At 39.4% G+C, this 21,881-nt stretch overlaps 1 protein-coding gene across 5 annotated transcripts in view; it reads right to left on the bottom strand.

Annotated features, from left to right (window-relative positions):
* The window catches only part of LOC140212638 (dnaJ homolog subfamily C member 13), a 166,457-nt gene that overhangs the window by 39,634 nt on the left and 104,942 nt on the right, over positions 1–21,881 (bottom strand). For all 5 annotated transcript variants that reach the window (XM_072283701.1, XM_072283697.1, XM_072283699.1 and 2 more), the window contains 12 exons: positions 20,281–20,482; positions 16,926–17,041; positions 15,508–15,586; positions 14,357–14,492; positions 12,029–12,210; positions 11,687–11,761; positions 11,485–11,604; positions 11,106–11,285; positions 10,598–10,765; positions 7,313–7,426; positions 6,179–6,295; positions 3,351–3,528 (listed from right to left, as the gene is read on the bottom strand). In XM_072283701.1, the coding sequence (XP_072139802.1) occupies positions 3,351–3,528; positions 6,179–6,295; positions 7,313–7,426; positions 10,598–10,765; positions 11,106–11,285; positions 11,485–11,604; positions 11,687–11,761; positions 12,029–12,210; positions 14,357–14,492; positions 15,508–15,586; positions 16,926–17,041; positions 20,281–20,482 (1,667 nt within the window). The remainder of the gene's footprint in view (positions 1–3,350; positions 3,529–6,178; positions 6,296–7,312; positions 7,427–10,597; positions 10,766–11,105; positions 11,286–11,484; positions 11,605–11,686; positions 11,762–12,028; positions 12,211–14,356; positions 14,493–15,507; positions 15,587–16,925; positions 17,042–20,280; positions 20,483–21,881) is intronic.

Below are 21,881 nucleotides of genomic sequence, written 5' to 3'. Positions count from 1 at the left end.
GCCTTCCTAAAGTCATCCACTGCCTTGCCTTCATCCACTTTCCTGGTAACTTCCTCGAAAAACTCCAAGATTGGTTAGACATGACCTACCATGCACAAAGCCATGCTGACTATCTATCCCTAGTCAGTCCCTGTCTATCCAAATACTCATATCCAGTCCCTTGGAATACCTTCCAATAACTTTTCAACAACTGGTGTCAGACTCACCAGCTTATAATTTTCTGGTTTACGTTTAGAGTAGAACAACATTAGCTCTCCTCCAGTCCTCTGGTACCTTCTCAGCAATTTCTGCTCTTGTCTCTCGGGGGGTCCAAGGGAACACCTTGTCAGGCCCTGAGGATTTATCTACCCTGTTTTGCCTCAGGACAGCAAACATCTCCTCTGTAATCTATAGGGGGTGCATGAAATTGATGCCACTTTGCCTCACTTCTATAGATTATCTGCCCTTCTCCCGAGTAAATAGAGATGCAGAAGTTTTAAGATCTCATCCATCTGCTTTGGCTCCACACATGGATTACCCATTGTGATCTTGCAGAGGACCACTTTTGTCCCTTGCAATCATTTTGCTTTTAACATATCTGTAGAGTCCCTTAGGATTTGCCTTCACCTTGTTTTCTAGGGAACCCCAACCCTTCTTTTAGCCCTCTGATTTCTTTCTTAAGTGTTCTCTTGCATTTCTTTTATTCCATAAGCACCTTTTTTCTCTTAAACAGGGCTTCAATATCTCTTGAAAATCAAAGTCCCCTACACTTGCCATCTTTACCTTTTATTTTGACAAGCTCTATACTCTCAAAACTTCACTTTTGAAGGTTTCCCACTTACCAAGTACACACTTACAGAAAACAGTCCCAAAACACACTTGCCAGATCTTTTCTAATACCATCAAAATTGGTCTTTGTTCAATTTAGAATCTTAACCCGTAGACCAGACCCATCTTTTTGCATATTTACTTTGAAACTAATGGCATTGTGTTCACTAGGTGCAAAGTGTTCCCCTACACAGACTTCTGCCACCTGCCCTGTCTCATTGCCTAATAGCAGATCCAATATCACATGCTCTCTTGTTGGATTTTATGTACTGATGAAGGAAACTTTCCTGAATATACTTATTTGACAAACTCTATCCCAGCTAGTCCTTTTACGGCATGGGATCCCAGTCAATATGTGGAAAATTAAAATCACCTACTATAACAACCGTATGATACTTGCAACAGTTTGTGATCCCATTACAACTTTGTCCCTCTAAATCCCAGGACTATTGGGTGACCTGTAACATAGCCCAATTAACGTGGCCATACCTTAATTTCTCAGTTCTACCCATAATGCCTCAGTAGTCAAGTTCTCCAGTCTGTCCTGATTGAGCAATGCCGTGTCATTTTCCATGACTAGCAATGCCACCCTCCTCTTTCAATCCCTCCTGCTCTGTCATGTCAAAAACAACGCAACCCCAGAATACTAAGCTGCCAGTCCTGCCCCTCCTCCATCCAAGTCTCACTAATGGCTACAATATCATAATTCCAGGTGTTGATCCTTGCTGAGCTCATTCACCTTTCCTACGATATTTCTTGCATTGAAATATGCACAGCTCAGGACATTAGGTTTGCACCTGTCGATTCCTGATTTTGTCTGAGGTCTTACCAACATCTGTCTCCATAACCTCTCCGCTAACTGTTCAGGCACTCTGGTTCCCATTCCCCTGAAACTCTAGCATTTAGCAAATCTTCTCACTAGGATATTAGTCCCCCTCCAGTCCAGATCCAAAGTGTTTCTTCTGCACTGGTCTCACCTTCCCTGGAAGAGAGCCCAATGATCCAAAAATCTTATGCAAAAATTCTCTTACACCAACTCCTTAGCCACGTGTTAAACTGTATAACCTTCCTAGTTCTGGCCTCACTAGCACGTGGCATGGGTACTAATCGTAAGATCACAACATGGAGGTCCTGGCCTTTAAACTTATCACCAAATTCCCTCAACTCCCCATGCAGAACTTCAACACATGTTCTATCCATGTCATGGACCACAACCTTTGACTGTTCACCCTCCCACTTAAGAATGCTGAGGACTCAATCTGAGAAGTGCCGGACTCTGATACCCAGGAGGCAACACACCATCCAAGAGTCTTGTTCTCACCCATAGAACCTTTCTGTTCCCCTAACTAATGAATCCCCTATCACCACAGTGTGCCCCTTCCCACCCTTGAGTCACAAAGCCAGATACTCTATTGCTGTGACTTTGCTCTGCTAGGTCAACAGTATCCGAAGTGTTTAGAGGGATGGCCACAGGGATATTCTGCTCTGCTTCCTTAACTCCTTTCCCTTTCCTGAATGTCACCCAGTTTCCTGCACCTTGGGTGTAACTACCTTTCCATATGTCTTATCTATCACCCCTTCAGCCTCCGAATGACCCAGAGTTCATCCAGTTCCAGCTCCAATACCTTAACGCAGATTGTTAGAATCTGCAGCTGGATGCACTTCTCACAGTTGTAGTCATCAGGGACACGAGAGGTCTCCCTGCCTTCCCATATCCTGCAAAAGTAGTATTCCACTATCCTGCCAGGCAAATCTACTGTTCTAACTGAGCAAATATAAAGGGGGGGGGGTGAGGGGGAAATTCTATCTACAGCTTTCCTTTTTTGCCATCTCTGATTGAAGCCTCGAAAAGCTAAAGTTTCAAAATCACTACTCTGACTGACCACTCTAATGATGGCCACTCTGCTTGCCCCTACCTGCCTTTAAGTTACTCTTGCTAATCAATCCCAAACGCTGATTGGTCGCCGGTCAAAGCTCCCAAAAAAAAAAACTCTGCTGTGAGTTGCTGCTTTTTATCTCAATGGGATCAGCTCTCATTCTGATGCACTCTAGGACATAACAGGTTCTTCCTCGTGTCTGGAAAGCCTTTTGAACCTTTATTTCAAACCCTTTAAGCAGGACCACAAGAAGTTTCTAGATGCTGGAGGAACTCAACTGGCCAGGCAGCATTCATAGAAAGGAGTAAGCAGTCGATGTTTCAGGCCGAGGCCCTTCATCAACTATTGTTTGCTTTAGCTGCATGCTGACTTTCAGACTGTAACAAAGGTCAGAGGTGCTCATGCTTCAGTTTGACATCATACACTACTGTTTTATATCAAAGTGAATTATCCTATAAGTGCCATGCTGCTGCTCACCTATTCATCTATATACCAGCTCCACAAGAAACAGTCCATGTAATTTTGAGGGTATAAGAGCCATGTTAGCCACAATACATCAACGTAAAAGGTAAATGCATCCTTGCCTGGTTATCATGCTCAAAAGAGAACATTTGATCTTACTTTTATAATATGGCACTCTACATTAAAATCTCAAACTACACTAACCTGGATTGTTTTTGATGACATTACGCAGCGCTTCCAAAGCCATTTCAGCACGCCTTAGTCTTTCTTCATGTTGATCAGATTCCACTTTCCCAGTCTGTGTGATGGCCATCAGTGTGTGTAGATATTGTGCTTGTGAGCCGATATAATCAAGCAGGCTGGCTGCAAATGCCTTTGGAAACTGAACAGAAATATCAAGGCATAAGTTTTAACGAAAATTTGTTAGCTGTCAAATTCCATTTGAACAGCATAACCTCAAACAGTAAAATTACCAGCCTTATGAACCTATTAATCAAGGAATCTCCAATACTCAAGTTAAAATTTAAATATTCCAACTAAAGCAAAATATGCTGTCCACCAGCTAACCCTTCAATTTAGCACAGAACTATGGGGAAATGGGAGTCCAGAAAATGGAATATCAACCATATCATAATTGTCACAGCAAACTAAGAGCACAATACATTGCATGTAGCCCTAAACACTAATCATGTTCCACACATAAAAGTTGCTGGTGAACGCAGCAGGCCAGGCAGCATCTCTAGGAAGAAGTACACTCGACGTTTCAGGCCGAGACCCTTCGTCAGGACTAACTGAAAGAAGAGCTAGTAAGAGATTTGAGATGGGGAGGGGGAGATCTGAAATGATAGGAGAAGACAGGAGGGGGAGGGATGGAGTCAAGAGCTGGACAGTTGATTGGCAAAAGGGATATGAGAGGATCATGGGACAGGAGGCCTAGGGAGAAAGAAAAGGTGGAGGGGGTAAGCCCAGAGGATGGGCAAGGGGTATAGTGAGAGGGACAGAGGGAGAAAAAGGAGAGAGAAAAAGAATGTGTGTATATAAATCAATAATTAACAGATGGGGTACGAGGGGGAGGTGGGGCATTAGCAGAAGTTTGAGAAGTCAACGTTCATGCCATCAGGTTGGAGGCTACCCAGACGGAATATAAGGTGTTGTTCCTCCAACCTGAGTGTGGCTTCATCTTTACAGTAGAGGAGGCCATGGATAGACATATCAGAATGGGAATGGGATGTGCAATTAAAATATGTGGCCACTGGGAGATCCTGCTTTCTCTGGCGGACAGAGCGTAGGCGTTCAGCAAAACGATCTCCCAGTCTACGTCGGGTCTCACCAATATACAGAAGGCTGCATCGGGAGCACCTGACGCAGTATATCACCCCAGCCGACTCACAGGTGAAGTGTCGCCTCACCTGGAAGGATTGTCTGGGGCCCTGAATGGTAGTGAGGGAGGAAGTGTAAGGGCATGTGTAGCACTTGTTCCGCTTACAAGGATAAGTGCCAGGAGGGAGATCGGTGGGGAGGGATGGGGGGGGGACGAATGGACAAAGGAGTCACAGAGGGAGCAATCCCTGCGGAAAGCGGGGGGGGGGGGTGGGGAGGGAAAGATGTGCTTGGTGATGGGATCCCGTTGGAGGTGGCGGAAGTTACGGAGAATTATATGTTGGACCCAGAGGCTGGTGGGGTGGTAGGTGAGGACAAGGGGAACCCTATTCCTAGTGGGGTGGCGGGAGGATGGGGTGAGAGCAGATGTGCGTGAAATGGGGGAGATGCGTTTGAGAGCAGAGTTGAAGGTGGTGGAAGGGAAGCCCCTTTCTTTAAAAAAGGAGGACATCTCCTTCGTCTTGGAATGAAAAGCCTCATCCTGAGAGCAGATGCAGCGGAGACGGAAGAATTGAGAGAAGGGGATGGCATTTTTGCAAGAGACAGGGTGAGAAGAGGAATAGTTCAGATAGCTGTGAGAGTCAGTAGGCTTATAGTAGACATCAGCAGATAAGCTATCTCCAGAGATAGAGACAGAAAGATCTAGAAAGGGGAGGGAGGTGTCGGAAATGGACCAGGTAAACTGGAGGGCAGGGTGAAAGTTGGAGGCAAATTCCTTTGAGTTGAACTCTTTGACCAATGTTGGAACTATATTGATAAAGAGTATTTTCCATCATACCCCTCTTGGGCCTTGTATAAAGTGGGAAACTTCAAGTTTGGAATTGTTCATGATGTAACTTATTTTCTGAGTTTTTGTCACTAACCCTGAACAAGTGGCCACATTTTGTCCATGTGCTTCTTGTATTATAACTTTCTTTTCATCAGTCTGTACCTTGTTCTGCAGTTATGATATTCCCTGACAATGTGCTCAGAATCATTCTTTATCACAAAATCTGTAAAGTTCAATATTTCTCTTTTGGCTCATTTCACTGATGAATTGGATTGCACAACAGACACTGATGAGTCTCATACTATTCTCCAAAAAAGCTCAGCATTGAGGATAGTCAAATGAGGATACAATCATCAGGCATGGATATAATTGCTCAAAAGGTTAGAAGCTCATTGTAGGAACATGTCAAATAGAACACAAAAAATTAAAGGAAAAAGGAGAAATGTTTTGCACAAACTAAGTGTCTGAATGACAATTTGTATTTCCAAGGTCTTCCAGGGGTGCCCACTGGTTAGTGCTGAGAAGTTGAGTTAAATAGCTTGTATCCCTAGTATATGATTCTGACCCAATAACTATTGAGTAAAAGAATAGTGCAACAAGATTGTGATTTAAGTAAATTCACTTGCAGACAGTGGAGGAACTTCCCACCTTTACTAAAGAATGCTGTCAGTGATTACGTGGTAGAGAAAGGATGTGGACGAAGATGGCTGAAATTTTGTACGAAAACAAATGGGCTTTAGTCCAGGGTGCAGAGGAAAATGCAAATACCAGATATTTACTTGTGTCAAACATTTTGGAATACAGTAAAAATAATTTTCACCCTCATTTTTCCATCAACCTGACCACTTATTTCTAGTGTCAAAACAATGATGGTCAGTCTTACCTCTAATGGGAATGTTGGCTGTTCATTGTAGACTCGGACAAAAATTTCACCGACAATAAGCTCCTTTGCATGTTCACTGAAAACAAACTCTGCACCATAATTTTTATCACAATCCCCCTTGAGGAACGATAGAGATTAACGTGTCAAACAATACATCGATTTTCTTAGTAATACAATTCACTGGTACTGGACAAATAGTTCTTAGATTTATTAAAAATTCAGCCATCAGAAAAAATAATGCTCAATAAATTAAAAATATCATATATGTCAAAATGTGCCCTATATTAGGTAACAAAGTGACAATTAATCTTCCACCTTAAATTGTATATTAACCGTAGACTATTTGAACTAAATAACAGCAGTGTACATCAGTAGAAGCTGACTTTGGTACATGGTGAAATAGTAGAAGTAATACAGTGCTTCTACTAGCCCAGTATAAAGGGAATTTAGACAGTTCTGAGTGAATTTCCTGTTATACATTATGGACCACCTTCAATTTTTAAACACTAGTACTCAAGTTACCTCTAAGTAGTTACCAAACTTTCCTAAAGTGTTTTCTGAATAAAACACTCATCCAATTTCCAACGCCAACATGCCCAAGGCTATCTGCAGTCCTCACACCAAATTTCATACGTTTGGCTATCTACACTATTCCATGCCTGAACTTGTGACTATAACAGAGCTAAACTTCTGACTCCAGTATCTACACCAAGACCATCTTCTTCCATCACTAACCTGCTCCATCAACAGCTCTAAGTTAATTAAAATTGACATCCAACTCATTACACTTTCTGAATCAACACTTTTGACATCATCCCAATCTTGCACACCTTGTGAACCTTCCGTAACACATCGTCTCATTCACATTTATTTTTGCTGCAGTAGCACTCCAAATTAGAAATTTATCTCTCTCAACATACAGGACTTCTCTTGCACATTCCAGATTTTAACTGCTCTACAATGAGACTCCAAAGTCTGGAACTACCTCTCCAAATACCTTAACTTTCTTCTTTTTAGTCCAGTTTTCAATCATACTGCAATATCTCTTAACAGTGCTTGGAGTAAAAGTGTTACCTGTAAACCATCTTGGCTTGCTCCATTATTGTAATGTCAGAACTTAAGTGTATGTCTCACCCTTTTGATCATGCTCTCCTGCTGTGATTCAAGGAATTCCAGTAGTTCAGCTCTAGTGCCATTGCTCCAGATCAAATATGGCGTTTCAGTGTTACTGTTGAGTATTTTCAGGATCTGTTTAAAACAAACATGTTCTTACATAGAATGCAAATCTGATCAAATGGAGTTAAATGTAGTGCCTTTTCATCTATCCCAAATGGCTGACTTTTTGTTTTGAAGTTGTGACCTTTGTTCTAGACATTACTGCCACATGGAATCTCTTCCCTCTATTAACCCAATCAAACCTTTAAGAATTTTGTACATTTTAATAAATTCATTTGTTACTCTTTTCTGAACTTTAGAGTACAATCACAGCTTACTTAATTTTGCTGCATTGAACAATCTACCCACATGCCAGGAATCATCCTAATGAACTTTCTTTTACAATTCTGTCACAAATGTGTCTTGAGATCAGATCCATGCACAATTTTCTAGCAGCAGTCTCATCAAGAACTAATACAAGTCTTTACTATTGTCCTCGTATTCTTGCAATAAGAAGTCAGTGTAAAAGCTCTCCTTTTAACAAGTTACTCCGACTATGAAAATCCAAATTTGGCCCAAAATGTCAACTGTTGTCTTGTCCATAGATGCTGCCTGGCCTGCTGAGTTCCCTTTTGTGTGTGTTTCATAAATTCCCTCATTTTAAAAGTATCTTTCAAGGTAGTAATATGTTTCATGGTATTCATTATTGACTGGATATAGCATTTGTTTAATTAATTAGTTTAATCATAGGTATCAAAAGGATGATTATTCAATTAAATGAAAGAATTATAAAAAATGCATATAGAGCTATACGATATGGGTAGCTAGAGTGGATGTTTGACTTGTGGAAAAATTAGCGTGGCGAGCTGTCAGAAATGGAACCTTTGCACAACCCAGGTTCTGTCTGTATCTTGTTTGCTGACTCCGCAACATTAACTTTCAGTAATTCACGTACAAGAGTACTCCTCTCTCTGAACAGCAACACCTTGCAAGCTCTCATTTAGAAAATTTACTCCATCGTTATATTTTCCTACCAAAAGTATTTTATTAAATCCCCACCTTACCTCACCCATGTCCTCACTCATTCACCTGGCTCTTGCCATAATGTTGCACTGCACTTCCAACACACTGCTCAAGGCAAGAGTTTAAGATGAACTGCTCAAAATACAGTAGCAACAGTCCAGAACTGAGAGCACTGCAAATCTCAGTAGACAAGCTGATACACTATCCGTTTTTGCACACACTTAGAAAGCCAAGCTCATACATTGTTAATTCATTCACCAAAACATAAGGGGAAAGACTCGAGTTCTGCATCCAACTGACTTATCACCATTGTGCCACACTACCCTCTACACTTTACATATCTTAAAAGACATCATTGAAACTCACCATCACATTTCAAAAAAAATTGGAGAAGTATTTAAAGATCAAGACATTATATCTGGCACAAAGGTCATGATCTCCAAACAGTAGTGATCCCTGCCCTATTACACACTTACAAGTTGCACAATACATTTAAGTTGGTCAAGGCACTGGAAAAATACCAGTCTCCACAAACTGCTCCAAATTCATTGGAAGGAAAGTGAACTAACATCAGTGTCCTTTCCCAAACCAATAACCTCTGCGGTCCAGGTTATACTCACTTGGCTGCAATGGATTGGTCACATTATTCCAAAATAGAACTATTCCCAGTGCCACTGTTGGAAATGATTACCAGCAAACAGAAAAAATTTAAGGATATGCTCAAAGATTCCTTGTACTGCTACAACATCCTTCCTGACTTAGCATCAGAGCATGAATAAATCCCTTTCAGCTGACCATCAAACCATCACTTAATTAGACAAATTCTACACCAGTTATACTTTATTCTCCCCCATAGTCCCATCATACTCATCCCACCCCCACAGATTCTACTCATCTCCACGTATGCAAAGTCTGTGCAGACTGCATCAAAGATTAAACCCTATCTTTACATGCTCTCCATGACACAAGTGTCCTCAAATGCTGATTTCCCGAGGATGTGCAGGTTGATAAGTTGAATCATCAATGCAAATTGGTCCAATTGTATAGGTTAGTGGTAAAATCTAGAGGAATCTTGTAGATTGTAAGTTTAATGTAAATGGGCAGTTGGTTGTCAGCACAGATTGAGTGGATCAAAGGGTCAATTTCCCTGTTGTATCTGACAACTTTAGGATGGAAAAACTGGAGCACTCTAAACAGTGCAAATCACAGATAAAACATGCAAACTCTATACAGAAAGAACTACAGATCAGGATTGCACTGGAATCTCTGAATCTGAGAGGCAGCAGCTCAACAAGTTGCACTACTGAACCGCCTGAGCACACTTAATCCTTAACATGGAAAAGCATACATTATGGAATTAAGAATCAAGATCAAGCATTAAGTGAATACAAGGGTCAAGTAAAATCAGAAGGAACTCCAGCTCTCAAATTAACTACTCTTATCCTATCAAAAGCCAATTTCAGCGCATTCCCTGTTCCCAGGTCTGTCATTTTCCTTTGAAGATGATATTTACACTACATGCTCATCCTTCTATTTAAATAATTGTAACATTTTTCATAGACATAATATAAAAATTTCCCCACTTTGCCTCTTCTGAAAGAGGAGTACCCTAGAACGTTCAACACTGAATAGAGGTGGTGGTAGAGGCAGACGTCACATCTATAAATTTTAACCAGTGAAGTTCAATATTATAGAAATTCAAAAACACCAACACAATCGTACTTTGGCTTCAAGGTTACGCTCAAATTTATCAGTAATATAGTCTACAATGGCACTCATTCCTTCATTTGAATTGGCTCTAAATTCCAAACCAGCATTTTAACTCTCTTAATATGCTCCATAAAACCCATTTCTAAACTGTATTTGCCCTAATATCTCAAGCTGCAGACCGTTTAGATTTTGTGAGGGGTTTTATTAGATGCTCAAACAATGATTTTGAATAAAATGCTAACAAATGAACATCATATGCAAGATTCATTTTTAGCACCTTAAAAATAATCACCAGACTGCCAAGCGATCATTAGTTGGAAGAACATTTATGTGAAAATGTCTTACAAACAAAATAATTAACGTCTCTTCTGAGAGAAAGATTCAGAAAACTTTACAGTGTTAACTTTGCTCTGAAATGAGTCACTAACAAGCTGTTAACTAAATCCATGGCATTACTCGTGCAATTAAAACGTTTCTGACATGGATAATTTAAGGAATTTCATACACTTAGAGTAATAAGTACAACATCACCTCAGTTGGACTGTCCTTAGAAAGCCTTCTTGAGACATAAGGTGATAATAAAGCCGCCAAGCATTTTCTTACGGTGGGGTTTTCAGGTGTTGCTTTTTCTCCTGGCAAATAACCACCTAACCGACTCAGAGCAGTTACACAGATCTTTGCAAGACTGTTAGAAACTTCCTGTTTAAGGAAAACAGACACAATTGATTTCACCACAGACTATATGCAGTATATTTCTTAAGGTAAAAGACCAACTAATTATTGTTTATATACAAAGGACAATTCTCCAAAACCAAATTAAACTAGGTTTCATTTTGGAAATTGAAGTATGGTACAAGTTGATCTTCACTAATCCGGCACCACTGGGACCTGAGGAGTGCCGGATTAGTGAAAATGCCAAATTACAGAAGGATCACATTAAGCATAATCAGTGCCGGATTATCGAAGGAACCGGATTACAGGTAGTTGGATTAGTGAAGGTCGACTGTAGCACTAAAATAATTCTAAGGTCAATTAATACCTGCTGATTAGTTTCTTCAGACTTTTGAATGCCACTTTCTTCCAGTGTGTAGTCATAGTTAAAAAGATACACAAGAAGGTGCCAAAGAATACCAGCTTGAAATAAGTGTGTCTGTAACCAGTAATCCACAGCAAAAGAACCAACACATTCAACTGCTAACATCGCTGTCCGTGGTAATTTCTATAAGGATGAACACATAGAAAACAAGTATAAAACTTAGATGGATTATAGTACAAAAGAGACTTTACTCACATAATACGCAATGCTGCACTTGAGAATTACCAAATATCAGAAAATTTAAATAAAGCAACACATTTAAATTCAAAAACCGCAATGACATAACAGAGACTACAATCAGAGCTATTGTGTGAATACCTACTTTGCCATAATACAGCAATCTGCAAATGTCTCTAATGATTGTGGGCATTTCTGTGATCTTTTCTCTGCATTCTTCAAACTGAGCTGCGACACTGTAACACTGGCAGATATGGCCACAAACCTAAAACAAAGATGTTCCACATTATTTCACTACATTAGCTGGATACAGTATTTTAAGCCCCACGAAAATTAATGTATTATACCTGCACAGCCATATCATCCTTTTTGCTTGAATTTGTTAACACTGCCACACAACGTGCAAAGCCATTTTGTAGTACCTGAAAAATAGTTAGCCATTCAGAAAATTCATGAAAGGGTGTTGGAAGCTGTGAGAATAAAGCATGGATTCTAATTAGCACACTGAACTTAAAACATTTATCTAGCCCCTGAAATACAGGCTGCAAAGACACCTGGGCAACCAATATTACTGTGTAAGCGGGTTTAAGTAGAGAAAGTTTACAAACTACATCTCCTCTGACACTTCCAAAATTGTAACAGAACAGATGTTTATGTTTAGTCTTTATACATTATGGTGCACGAGTTACCTCTATTCCATTCTCTCTGCGGAGCTCTTCAGCATTTAGTGCTGAGCAATTTACAGTATGGAAGGCCAATTCAGTGGAAGCCGGCAACAATGACACCTTGGAAAACAGCTGATCATCTGAAGTTTCCATAGTAATTGTTTTTATCAGCATCGGGTATCCTGCATATTTATAGGGCTCAAGGTCTAAGGAAAATCAAGTGATAGGTGAATAGAACAATAAAGATTGCAAATGACTCAAAATTACTAATTGCATTTATAGTATAGAATGCTTTGACCAACAATCCAACCTCAGCAAACTATCTAACTTCAATGGGTTAATGAGAGTGACTGGATCTTATGAGAATGTTATGCTGTCACTTCACTTGCCCCATCATTGAAACGTTCCCACAACCAATGCACTCATTTTCAAGGCTCTTCATCTCCTGTTTATATTTTCATTTGCAATGTTCTGCACTCTGGTTGAATGCCCTAGTAGGACAGTCTTTCATTAATTCTATTATAGCACTATTCAATAGATTTGTTGAGTATGTCACAAGAAAATGAATCTCAGGGTTTAATATGGTGACATACATGTACTTTGATAATAAAATTTACTTTGAACTTTGAAAGCTAGGTTGCATGTCAGGCACCTCAGATATACTACCACATTACAAGCAAAATGACAATTTTTCTTATCCTTGCCCACAATAGTTTAGAAACATAGAAAACCTTCAGCACAATACAGGCCCTTCGGCCCACAAAGTTCTGCCAAACATGTCCCTACCTTAGAAATTACTAGGCTTACCCATAGCCCTCTATTTTTCTAAGCTCCATGTACCTATCCAAAAGTCTCTTAAAAGACCCTATCGTATCTGCCTCCACCACCGCTGCCAGCAGCCCATTTCACGCACTCACCGCTCTGCGTAAAAAACTTACCCCTGACATCTCTTCTGTACCTACTCCCCAGAACCTTAAACCTGTGTCGTCTTGTGGCAACCATTTCAGCCCTGGGAAAAAGCCTCTGACTATCCACACGATCAATGCCTCTCATCATTCTGTAATGTGTTCTGAGAAATGGCTGATGTTAACAGGTTCTAAAATGCTTATCTCCCAGAAATAAAATTCCAACAGAAGAAATATACAGTTCATGAACTCCCAAGGTCTTTGAAAGATTGACTAGTCAAATACTGGACTGTTCAATTGAATCAAAATTCAATTAATGATATGGGATCATATAAGGAGGAGACAGAGGGAGCAAACAGAGGAGGCATATTCTAGTTTATTGTTGATTTATGAAATAGGGACTATACAGGCAGGTCTGTTCTAACTGTGCTCATAAAAAGGTAGTAGCCAATAATCAAAATGAATCACACAGATCCAGATGGTGAAGTACTCCCAAGAATATGTAGCAAGCTCAAGGATTTACAGTAGTAACTTCAAAAGAATAGTTAAGGTTTAGGAGCAGCAGCAGTTAAACAGCTAAAGTACTTAAGCCCGTCTTCTGTCAGGATCCAAAGTCTTTGCTGTACACACTACAGTTATCATTTGCAAGTGTCTTGCAGTAGACAGAATTTAAAGCTTGGGCCGCCAAACTACTGAGGCAACCAAGATAAACATTTAAAATGACTGGCAGAAGATTGTTGCAAATTCTTCAGTCTTGTTTCTTCCTGGGGTGTTGTGCTCTGTCCCTTTCTAATGGTGATTTTATTATTCATAGAAACTTATCACAGACATGACAGTTTGCATAGCTTTGGTTGGTTGATTTTGAGAGAGCTTGGCTCTGCTTATTATACTATGTCTACCAACAAATTTGCACATTGCCCTGCATCATAGCTTCACCAGAATGGTATATTTCAGATATATTTGTGAAATGTACTATTCCTACACGCTCTTCTCTAAGCTTAATCAGGTGAGATGGCTCTTTGTAAAGAATACACAAATGTTCTGTATTTGACTTAGCTATCCACCAAATACTTATGAGACCCGATTGTATTCAATTCATTCTGGGTCACATTGTAATCCTTTATATTCTATTAGAAATCTAGTCCTAGGGTGTGAAAGGATATATTCTGTACCAGCTCCTTTCTTCAGGATATTTGAAAACAATTTAAATCTCAGATTCTGAAGTATTCCCAACTCCTTCAAGAGGTTGATTATCCTGTTGCTGCCAATTTTCTCTCCATCCTTATTACTGCTTTCTATTAGTTAATCACTATTAGTATTTCAATGTACTTCCAAATACAATGAGCACTTTTTTACATTTAAAAGGTACACCAACAAATAAAGATCTTTAACAATTGGTACATTAGAAAAGTCAGTCAACAGTTCCAATAGAAGATTATGACCTCACCCTTTTTGTATCTATTGAAGAGGATGCTTTGTGTTTTCAAAATAAGGATAATGTTCTCAGGATCAGGTCCATCTACCATTCTGGCTGATTTTGTGCACAAGTATTCATAAGCCTTGTTCACCTTTTCAAAGATATCCTTGAAAAATTGTCAATACAGAAGACAGAATATTACAAGGTTGCCAATTATGAATATATCTAAATTGCACACTAAGTAAATGTTCGGTTAAAATCTGAGATTGCTGCAAAAACCACAAGACTCTGCAGGGCAGGCAGCATCTACGGAGGGAATGCACAGATGATACTTGGAGTGAAGACCCTTCTTCAGAATTAGAAAGAAAGGGGACAGAAGACAAAAAGGAGGGGGGAGGGTACAGAGCACAAGGTGGCAGATGAAGGGGAAAGGTAGGGAAGTGGGGGTTGGGGGAGAAGGGGTTATGTGAGAAGCTGGGAGGCGAAAAGGCAAAGGGCTGAAGGAAGAATCTAGGAATCTGATAGTGCAGGATAGTAGAACATGGAATAAAAGGAAGGTGGTATTGTAGCAGAGGAAAGAGAAAGGTGTTGGAGATGGGTAGGTAGTAAGGGTAGGCAAGGGGAAAGAGATGTAAAGTTTCCAGAAGGATAAAGGAAAGTTTAGGGGAAAGAGGAGTAGTTTCTGGAAGTCAGAAATCGATGTAGATACTCTAGGGTTGAAGACTGCCAAAATGGAATACGAGCTGTCGCGCCTCCAATCTACATCTGGCCTCAGTAGAGGCGGCTGTAGACAGACATGCCTGTATGGGAATGGGAAGTGGAATTAAAATAGCTAGCTACCATGAGATCCAATCTTTTTTGTAATGCTGGAGAAGTCAGAAGTTGCAGAGAATGACACATTGGATGTGGTAGATGAGAACAAGGAAAATCCTATTCCTATTTGTGTGGAATGTGGAGAATGGAGTGATGGAAGGTGTGGGAAATGGAGATGGGTGAGGGCTGCATTGATAGCAGTGAAATGAAAACTGTTTTTCAAAAAAAAACAGCTTGGATGTCCTGAATTCAGTAATTGTTTTCAAAACCATACAAAAATACAAAGCTCAACAGATGCTGCAAATGTTCTTTCAAGTCATGCATAAAGGGACATACACATTTCACAACTGTTTGCGCACAAAACATACCCTGCCTTCAGGATTCTTGTCTGGGTGATACTTCTGGGCAAGGCGAAAGTAAGCTTTCCTTATCTTGCTTTCATCCTGCCTGTCAAGAAAATTCATGGCACATTAGATTACACATGGGTAAAATTTTTCAAAAAATGGAGAACCCTATCTGGTGTTGAAAAATTCTCCCTTGATTGTGCATTCCCTCCAGAATTAAGAGTCATGAAGTTCCTGAAAATTCATATTACTGATGTGCATGCCAGTCCAGTGTCTGCATTTTGATTTTGTAGAACTTCGGCAAATATACACTAAGGAATCCAATACAGAACTCGAGGAAAAATATTCAACTCAGACAGTAGACGTTTCAAGCCAAGACCCTTCGTCAGGACTAACTGAAGGAAGAGCCCTTCGTCAGGACTAACCTCCTTCAGTTAGTCCTGACGAAGGGTCTCAGCCTGAAACATCGACTGTACCTCTTCCTAGAGATGCTGCCTGGCCTGCTGCGTTCACCAGCAACTTTGATGTGTGTTGCTTGAATTTCCAGCATCTGCAGAATTCCTCTTGTTTCTAACTCAGACAGTGATTAGAATGTGGAATTCTCATACTCCCAAGACAAATTACAGAGGTGCATTTGAGAAAGAAACTGGAAACCCAACGGGGGAAAAGATATAAATAAATGCTGATAAAGAACATAGAAGCTTCACTTGAAATACAAACATATACCACTTGAATTAAAGTGCTCATGGAACACGTTTTGGAAGCAAAGTAGCTCAAGCTTTCAATTACACTGTTGGAGAGGCTGCATAATGGAACGTTTACAAGCTATATATACTGACAACGCACAAAACGACTTCAGAACACTTGTCAAGGTAAAACATCACACTTTTGAGGCAAGGTAAAAAATGTGAAAACCTCATGTAGTAGACAAAATAGGGAAGTTTAACTTACAATATTTAAACATTACTACAAAAATTAAAAAATTTAACACAAGATTTTTATTAAAATCAAGGTTTCATTTGATTCATTAACTTGCCATTTGCAATATAGTTCCCAAAGTTAGAAAAAAGGAGAAACAGACAGAAGTACAAACAGTAACCAGACAATGCAATACCAGACAATGGAAGTGCAATTCTATATTGCAAATATAAGAATGACAGAAACATTAAAGTGCACTGAAACAGATAGAAACTGAATTATTGAAACAGTTATTTGGAGCTGCTAACTTGGTATTGACCACAAAACGAGGCTTGTATTATTTCCTGCAATGTTGCATTTTCCACATAGAGTTACTGCAGATATTTATCATACAAACACGGGACTGGAGCATCTCTGAGGCACTGCTAATGAGACTGAAAATGGTTAAGATGAAATTTGCAAGTTTTGACCATTACTTTAGAGCCACCTTTTCTGACCCAATAAAAAGTCCATAAGCTACTCACATTCCTTGTCCCTTTGGAAGGTTCAAAACCTCATATGCTTCATCAATTGACATTGAAGGAGGCTTCTTCTCCACTTCCCTTTTCCAAGCATCTAGAGTGTCTTTAAGCAATTTTACCTAGATAATGCCAACAATTATTACTAGAATATTCTTGTTCAAATCTAGCTGCTCACCAAAGCAATGATAGTAATCTATTTTTGCAGTGTTAAAAGTAATAAGTAAACAATTACTTTACATATAGACGACTTAAAAGTAAACTTCAATTAAATGTGCAACAATCTACATAATGCGCAACAATCTAGATTGAGATTTTTGATTGGAGAAAGGCTAACTTTAATGAGATGCGAAAGGATTTAGAAGGAGTGGATTGGGACAATTTGATATATGGGAAGGATGTAATAGAGAAATGGAGGTCATTTGAAGGTGAAATTTTGAAGGTACAGAATCTTTATGTTCCTGTTAGGTTGAAAGGAAAGGTTAAAAGTTTGAGAGAGCCATGGTTTTCAAGGGATATTGGAAACTTGGTTCGGAAAGAGAGATATCTACAATAAATATAGGCAGCATGGAGTAAATGAGGTGCTTGAGGAATATAAAGAATGTAAAAAGAATCTTAAAAAAGCAATTAGAAAAGCTAAAAGAAGATACAAGGTTGCTTTGGCAAGTAAGGTGAAAATATTAGTGGAGCCAAAAGAGATGGGGGAGATTTTAAACAATTTGTTTTCTTCAGTATTCACTAAGGAGAAGGATATTGAATTGTGTAAGGTAAGGGAAACAGATAGGGAAGTTATGGAAACTATGATGGTTAAAGAAGAGCAAGTACTGGCACTTGTAAGGAATATGAAAGTGGATAAGTCTCCAGGTCCTGACAGGATATTCCCAAGGACCTTGAGGGAAGTTAGTGTGGAAATAGCAGGGGCACTGACAGATATTATTTCAGATGTTATTAGAAACGGGGATGGTACCGGAGGATTGGCATATTGCTCATGTGGTTCCATTGTTTAAAAAAGGTTCTAAGAGTAAACCTTGCAATTATCAGCCTGTGAGTTTGACGTCAGTGGTGGCTAAATTGATGGAAAGTATTCTTAGAGATAGTATATATAATAATCTGGATAGACAGGGTCTGATTAGGAACAGTCAACGTGGATTTGTGCGTGGAAGGTCATGTTTGACAAATCTTATTGAATTTATTGAAGAGGTTACTAGGAAAGTTGACGAGGGTAAAGCAGTGGATGTTGTCTATAGGGACTTCAGTAAGGCCTTTGACGAGGTTCCACATGGAAGGTTAGTTAGGAAGGTTCAGTCATTAGGTATTTAATATTGAAGTAGTAAAATGGATTCAGCAGTGGCTGGATGGGAGATGCCAGAGAGTAGTGGTGGATAACTGTTTGTCAGATTGGAGGCCGGTGACTACTGGTGTGCCTCAGGGATCTGTACTGGGTCCAATGTTGTTTGTCACATACATTAATAATCTGGATGATGGTGTGGTAAATTGGATTAGTAAGTATGCAGATGATACTAAGATAGATGACATTGTGGATAATGAAGTAGGTTTTCCAAGCTTGCAGAGAGATTTAGGCCAGTTAGAAGAGTGGGCTGAAAGATGGGAGATGGAGTTTAATGCTGAAAAATGTGAGGTGCTACATTTTGGTAGGACTAATCAAAATAGGATATACATGGTAAATGGTAGGGCATTGAAGAATGCAGTAGAACAGAGGGATCTAGGAATAATGGTGCATAGTTCCCTGAAGGTGGAATCTCATGTGGATATGGTGGTGAAGAAAGCTTTTGGTATGCTGGCCTTTATTAATCAGAGCATTGAGTATAGGAGTTGGGATGTAATGTCGAAATTGTACAAGGCATTGGTAAGGACAAATTTGGAGTATTGTGTACAGTTCTGGTCACCGAATTATAGGAAAATAAGAAAGAGGTCAACAAAATTGAGAGAATACAGAGAAGATTTACTAGAATGTTGCCTGGGTTTCATCACCTAAGTTACAGTGAAAGGTTGAACAAGTTGGGTCTTTATTCTTTGGAGTGTAGAAGGTTGAGGGGGGACTTGATAGAGGTATTTAAAATTATGAGGGGGATAGATAGAGTTGACGTGGATATATTGAGACTGGGGGAGATTCAAACAAGAGGACATGAGTTGACAGTTAAAGGGCAAAAGTTTAAAGGTAACATGAGGGGGAACTTCTTTACTCAGAGAGTGGTAGCTGTGTGGAACGAGCTTCCAGCAGAAGTGGTTGAGGCAGGTTCTATATTGTCATTTAAAGTTAAATTGGATAGGTATATGGACAGGAAAGGAATGGAGGGTTATGGGCTGAGTGCAGGTCGGTGGGACTAGGTGAGAGTAAGCGTTCGGCACGGACTAGAAGGGCCGAGATGGCCTGTTTCTGTGCTGCAATTGTTATATGGTTATAATTAAATGGAACATTGATTTTTAGGCAATGCAGTAAATTTTTCAGAAAATAGATACAAGCTACAAATCTGAGGTCAAAAATATCAAACCAGTCATCTTAACCAGTAGAGCTATGCCTAGGTTTTCCCCCTCTGCAATGTTTAGTGCAAATTCCATAAAGCAAACATTGAACCTTGGTATGAGGGTTAGTTACAGCTGATCAGTATACCAAGTCCCACACCTCAGTACTCAATGGCTGCACCACTTGCTATTAGGAATCACCATTCTGAGGGGTAGTGTACCAGTATATTCGAGTCCAAATAAACATTGCATTCTAATTGACTTCGTTAAAAGGTGCCACTGAACTAACAAAATTATTACAAAACAAAATTAGGTTGATCATTTAAGATAGTAGGTTGCAGAGAGCATCTTAAAGGATGCAAGATATACCAATGTGAGAATTGAAGGAATTCCTGATTTTAGGAGATTAACAAGTGAAATTATGGCCTCTATTTGTGAAGCAAAGAATGATCAAGGTGTCAAATTGAAGTCAGCTGAAGTACTTACAGGATTGGAGGATGAGAGTTATCAAGATGAGAATTTGTAAACTCTTCCTTCTTCATTAAACTATTGTTGCTCCCCAATCATTAAGATTTAAGTGCAGCTGGATTTCAGAATTCCAACTGCACTATAGTTTTCTATTCACTTTATTTTGTTACCTTCGAACTTACTGCAACTGCTCCAGATTCTGGAACAGTTTGGAAAATCATCACTGAGCTTCTAAGCCATTGGATCCCGGATATCTATCCAATCTCCCTTTCCCCCATTTACCTTCTTATTTACTGTCAGATCCTTAGATCCACTCTGCCTCATTTATTGAAGTACCTTTGTTAGGGAAAATGATTCAAAATAAAGTTGTCATTATAATATTAGAGCAGAATTCAGGAAAAACACTTACAGGATCTTTAATAGGCCAGTTAGGAAAACGCACTGTGTCACAGAGATGTTTAAGATAGTAGATGTTACAAAAAAGCTCATTTTCCAGTTGAGGATAGCTAATTGCAGGGATAGGACAGTATTGATACAAGGCTCTTGTGTTGCTCTGCAGGCGAGGGGTAAAATCTGCTAAATGAGCAGCAATCTTCTCAATTGTTAATCGCCTATTTTAAGAAAAGAAAACTGACTGGTTAGATAACATTTTTTCCATAGCCATCATAAAAGTAGAGAAAACAGTGCATGCTTATATTTGGTAATTTAACATTAATTTTTAGGTATCCACATGTAGGAATAGGGATTGATAAAGATATGTGGAGGGAACACAATTGTTAAAACAAAAATAACAAGCTTCAATCTAAAGCCACTATCCTACAAACAGTAAATACTGATATAATTCTGCCATATTTTGTAAAGCTTAAATAGTAGTGTCATTTGGCAACAGAGACACTCAAACAATTATCCTGGAAAGTTACCTTAGTTTCTAGAACTTTGTTTTTAAAAAAAAAGGGACAAACTAACTAGAAAGAGTTCAGTCATTCTGACATCGATAGTGGGAAGATTGTTGGAAGATAGTTCATGAGACAGCATAACATAGAACATAGAATAGTACAGCACAGTACAGGCCCTTCGGCCCACAATGTTGTGGCAACCCTTAAATCCTGCCTCCCATATTACCCCCCACCTTAAATTCCTGCATATACCCGTCTAGTAGTCTCTTAAACTTCACTAGTGTATCTGCCTCCACCACTGACTCAGGCAGTGCATTCCACGCACCAACCACTCTCTGAGTAAAAAACCTTCCTCTAATATCCCCCTTGAACTTCATAAAAATCAGTATTTATAGTCCAGGTTAATTGAAGACCATGAGCAGGGATTTGTTATGGGCAAATCAGACTTAACTACTAATTTTTTTTCAAGCAGTACCAAAAAGTATTTAGTTTTTTTTAAAAACATAACTAAATTTCAGTAAGGTTGATTAAGGAAGTAGTGAGTAGTCTTGAAAGTACAGTCTTCAGATTTTTTCAAATTTAAAGGATGTATCCAGTGTCCAACCTCTTATTTTCTCCAGACTTAAACAGGAGATGATGGAGGAAAGCCAATAAAAGGTAGTAGGAGGGTTAAGGTCCTTCCATTTAAGTAAAATAGCTTTCCTAGCCAATAAGGTTGAAAAGGCTGTCATCTGCTTAGCGGCAGCAGGAGTATATCCTGCTTCCAATGGAATAATCCCAAAAATAGCTGCAAATAAGTTTGGTTGTAAATCCAGATCCAGCACTTTTGATAAGGTTTTAAAAGCATCTTTCCAAAAGTTCTCCAATTTTATGCAAGACCAAAACATGTGAGTTAAAGTGGCCACCTGAGTATTACATCTGTCACAAATAGGATTAATATTGGGAAAAATATGGACTAATTTACCCTTTGACATACGTGCCCGATGCACTACCCTGAACTGTATCAAGGAATGACGGGCACAAATAGATGAAGTATTTACCAGATGAAAAATTTTACTCCATTCTCGGAAAGTAACTCTTGAAATTGCAATTCCCAGGCAGCTTTAATTTTATC

This window comes from Mobula birostris, chromosome 19, assembly GCF_030028105.1.
Source record: "Mobula birostris isolate sMobBir1 chromosome 19, sMobBir1.hap1, whole genome shotgun sequence".
NCBI lineage: Eukaryota > Metazoa > Chordata > Chondrichthyes > Myliobatiformes > Myliobatidae > Mobula > Mobula birostris.
This window is presented reverse-complemented; position numbering and strand designations above follow the sequence as displayed.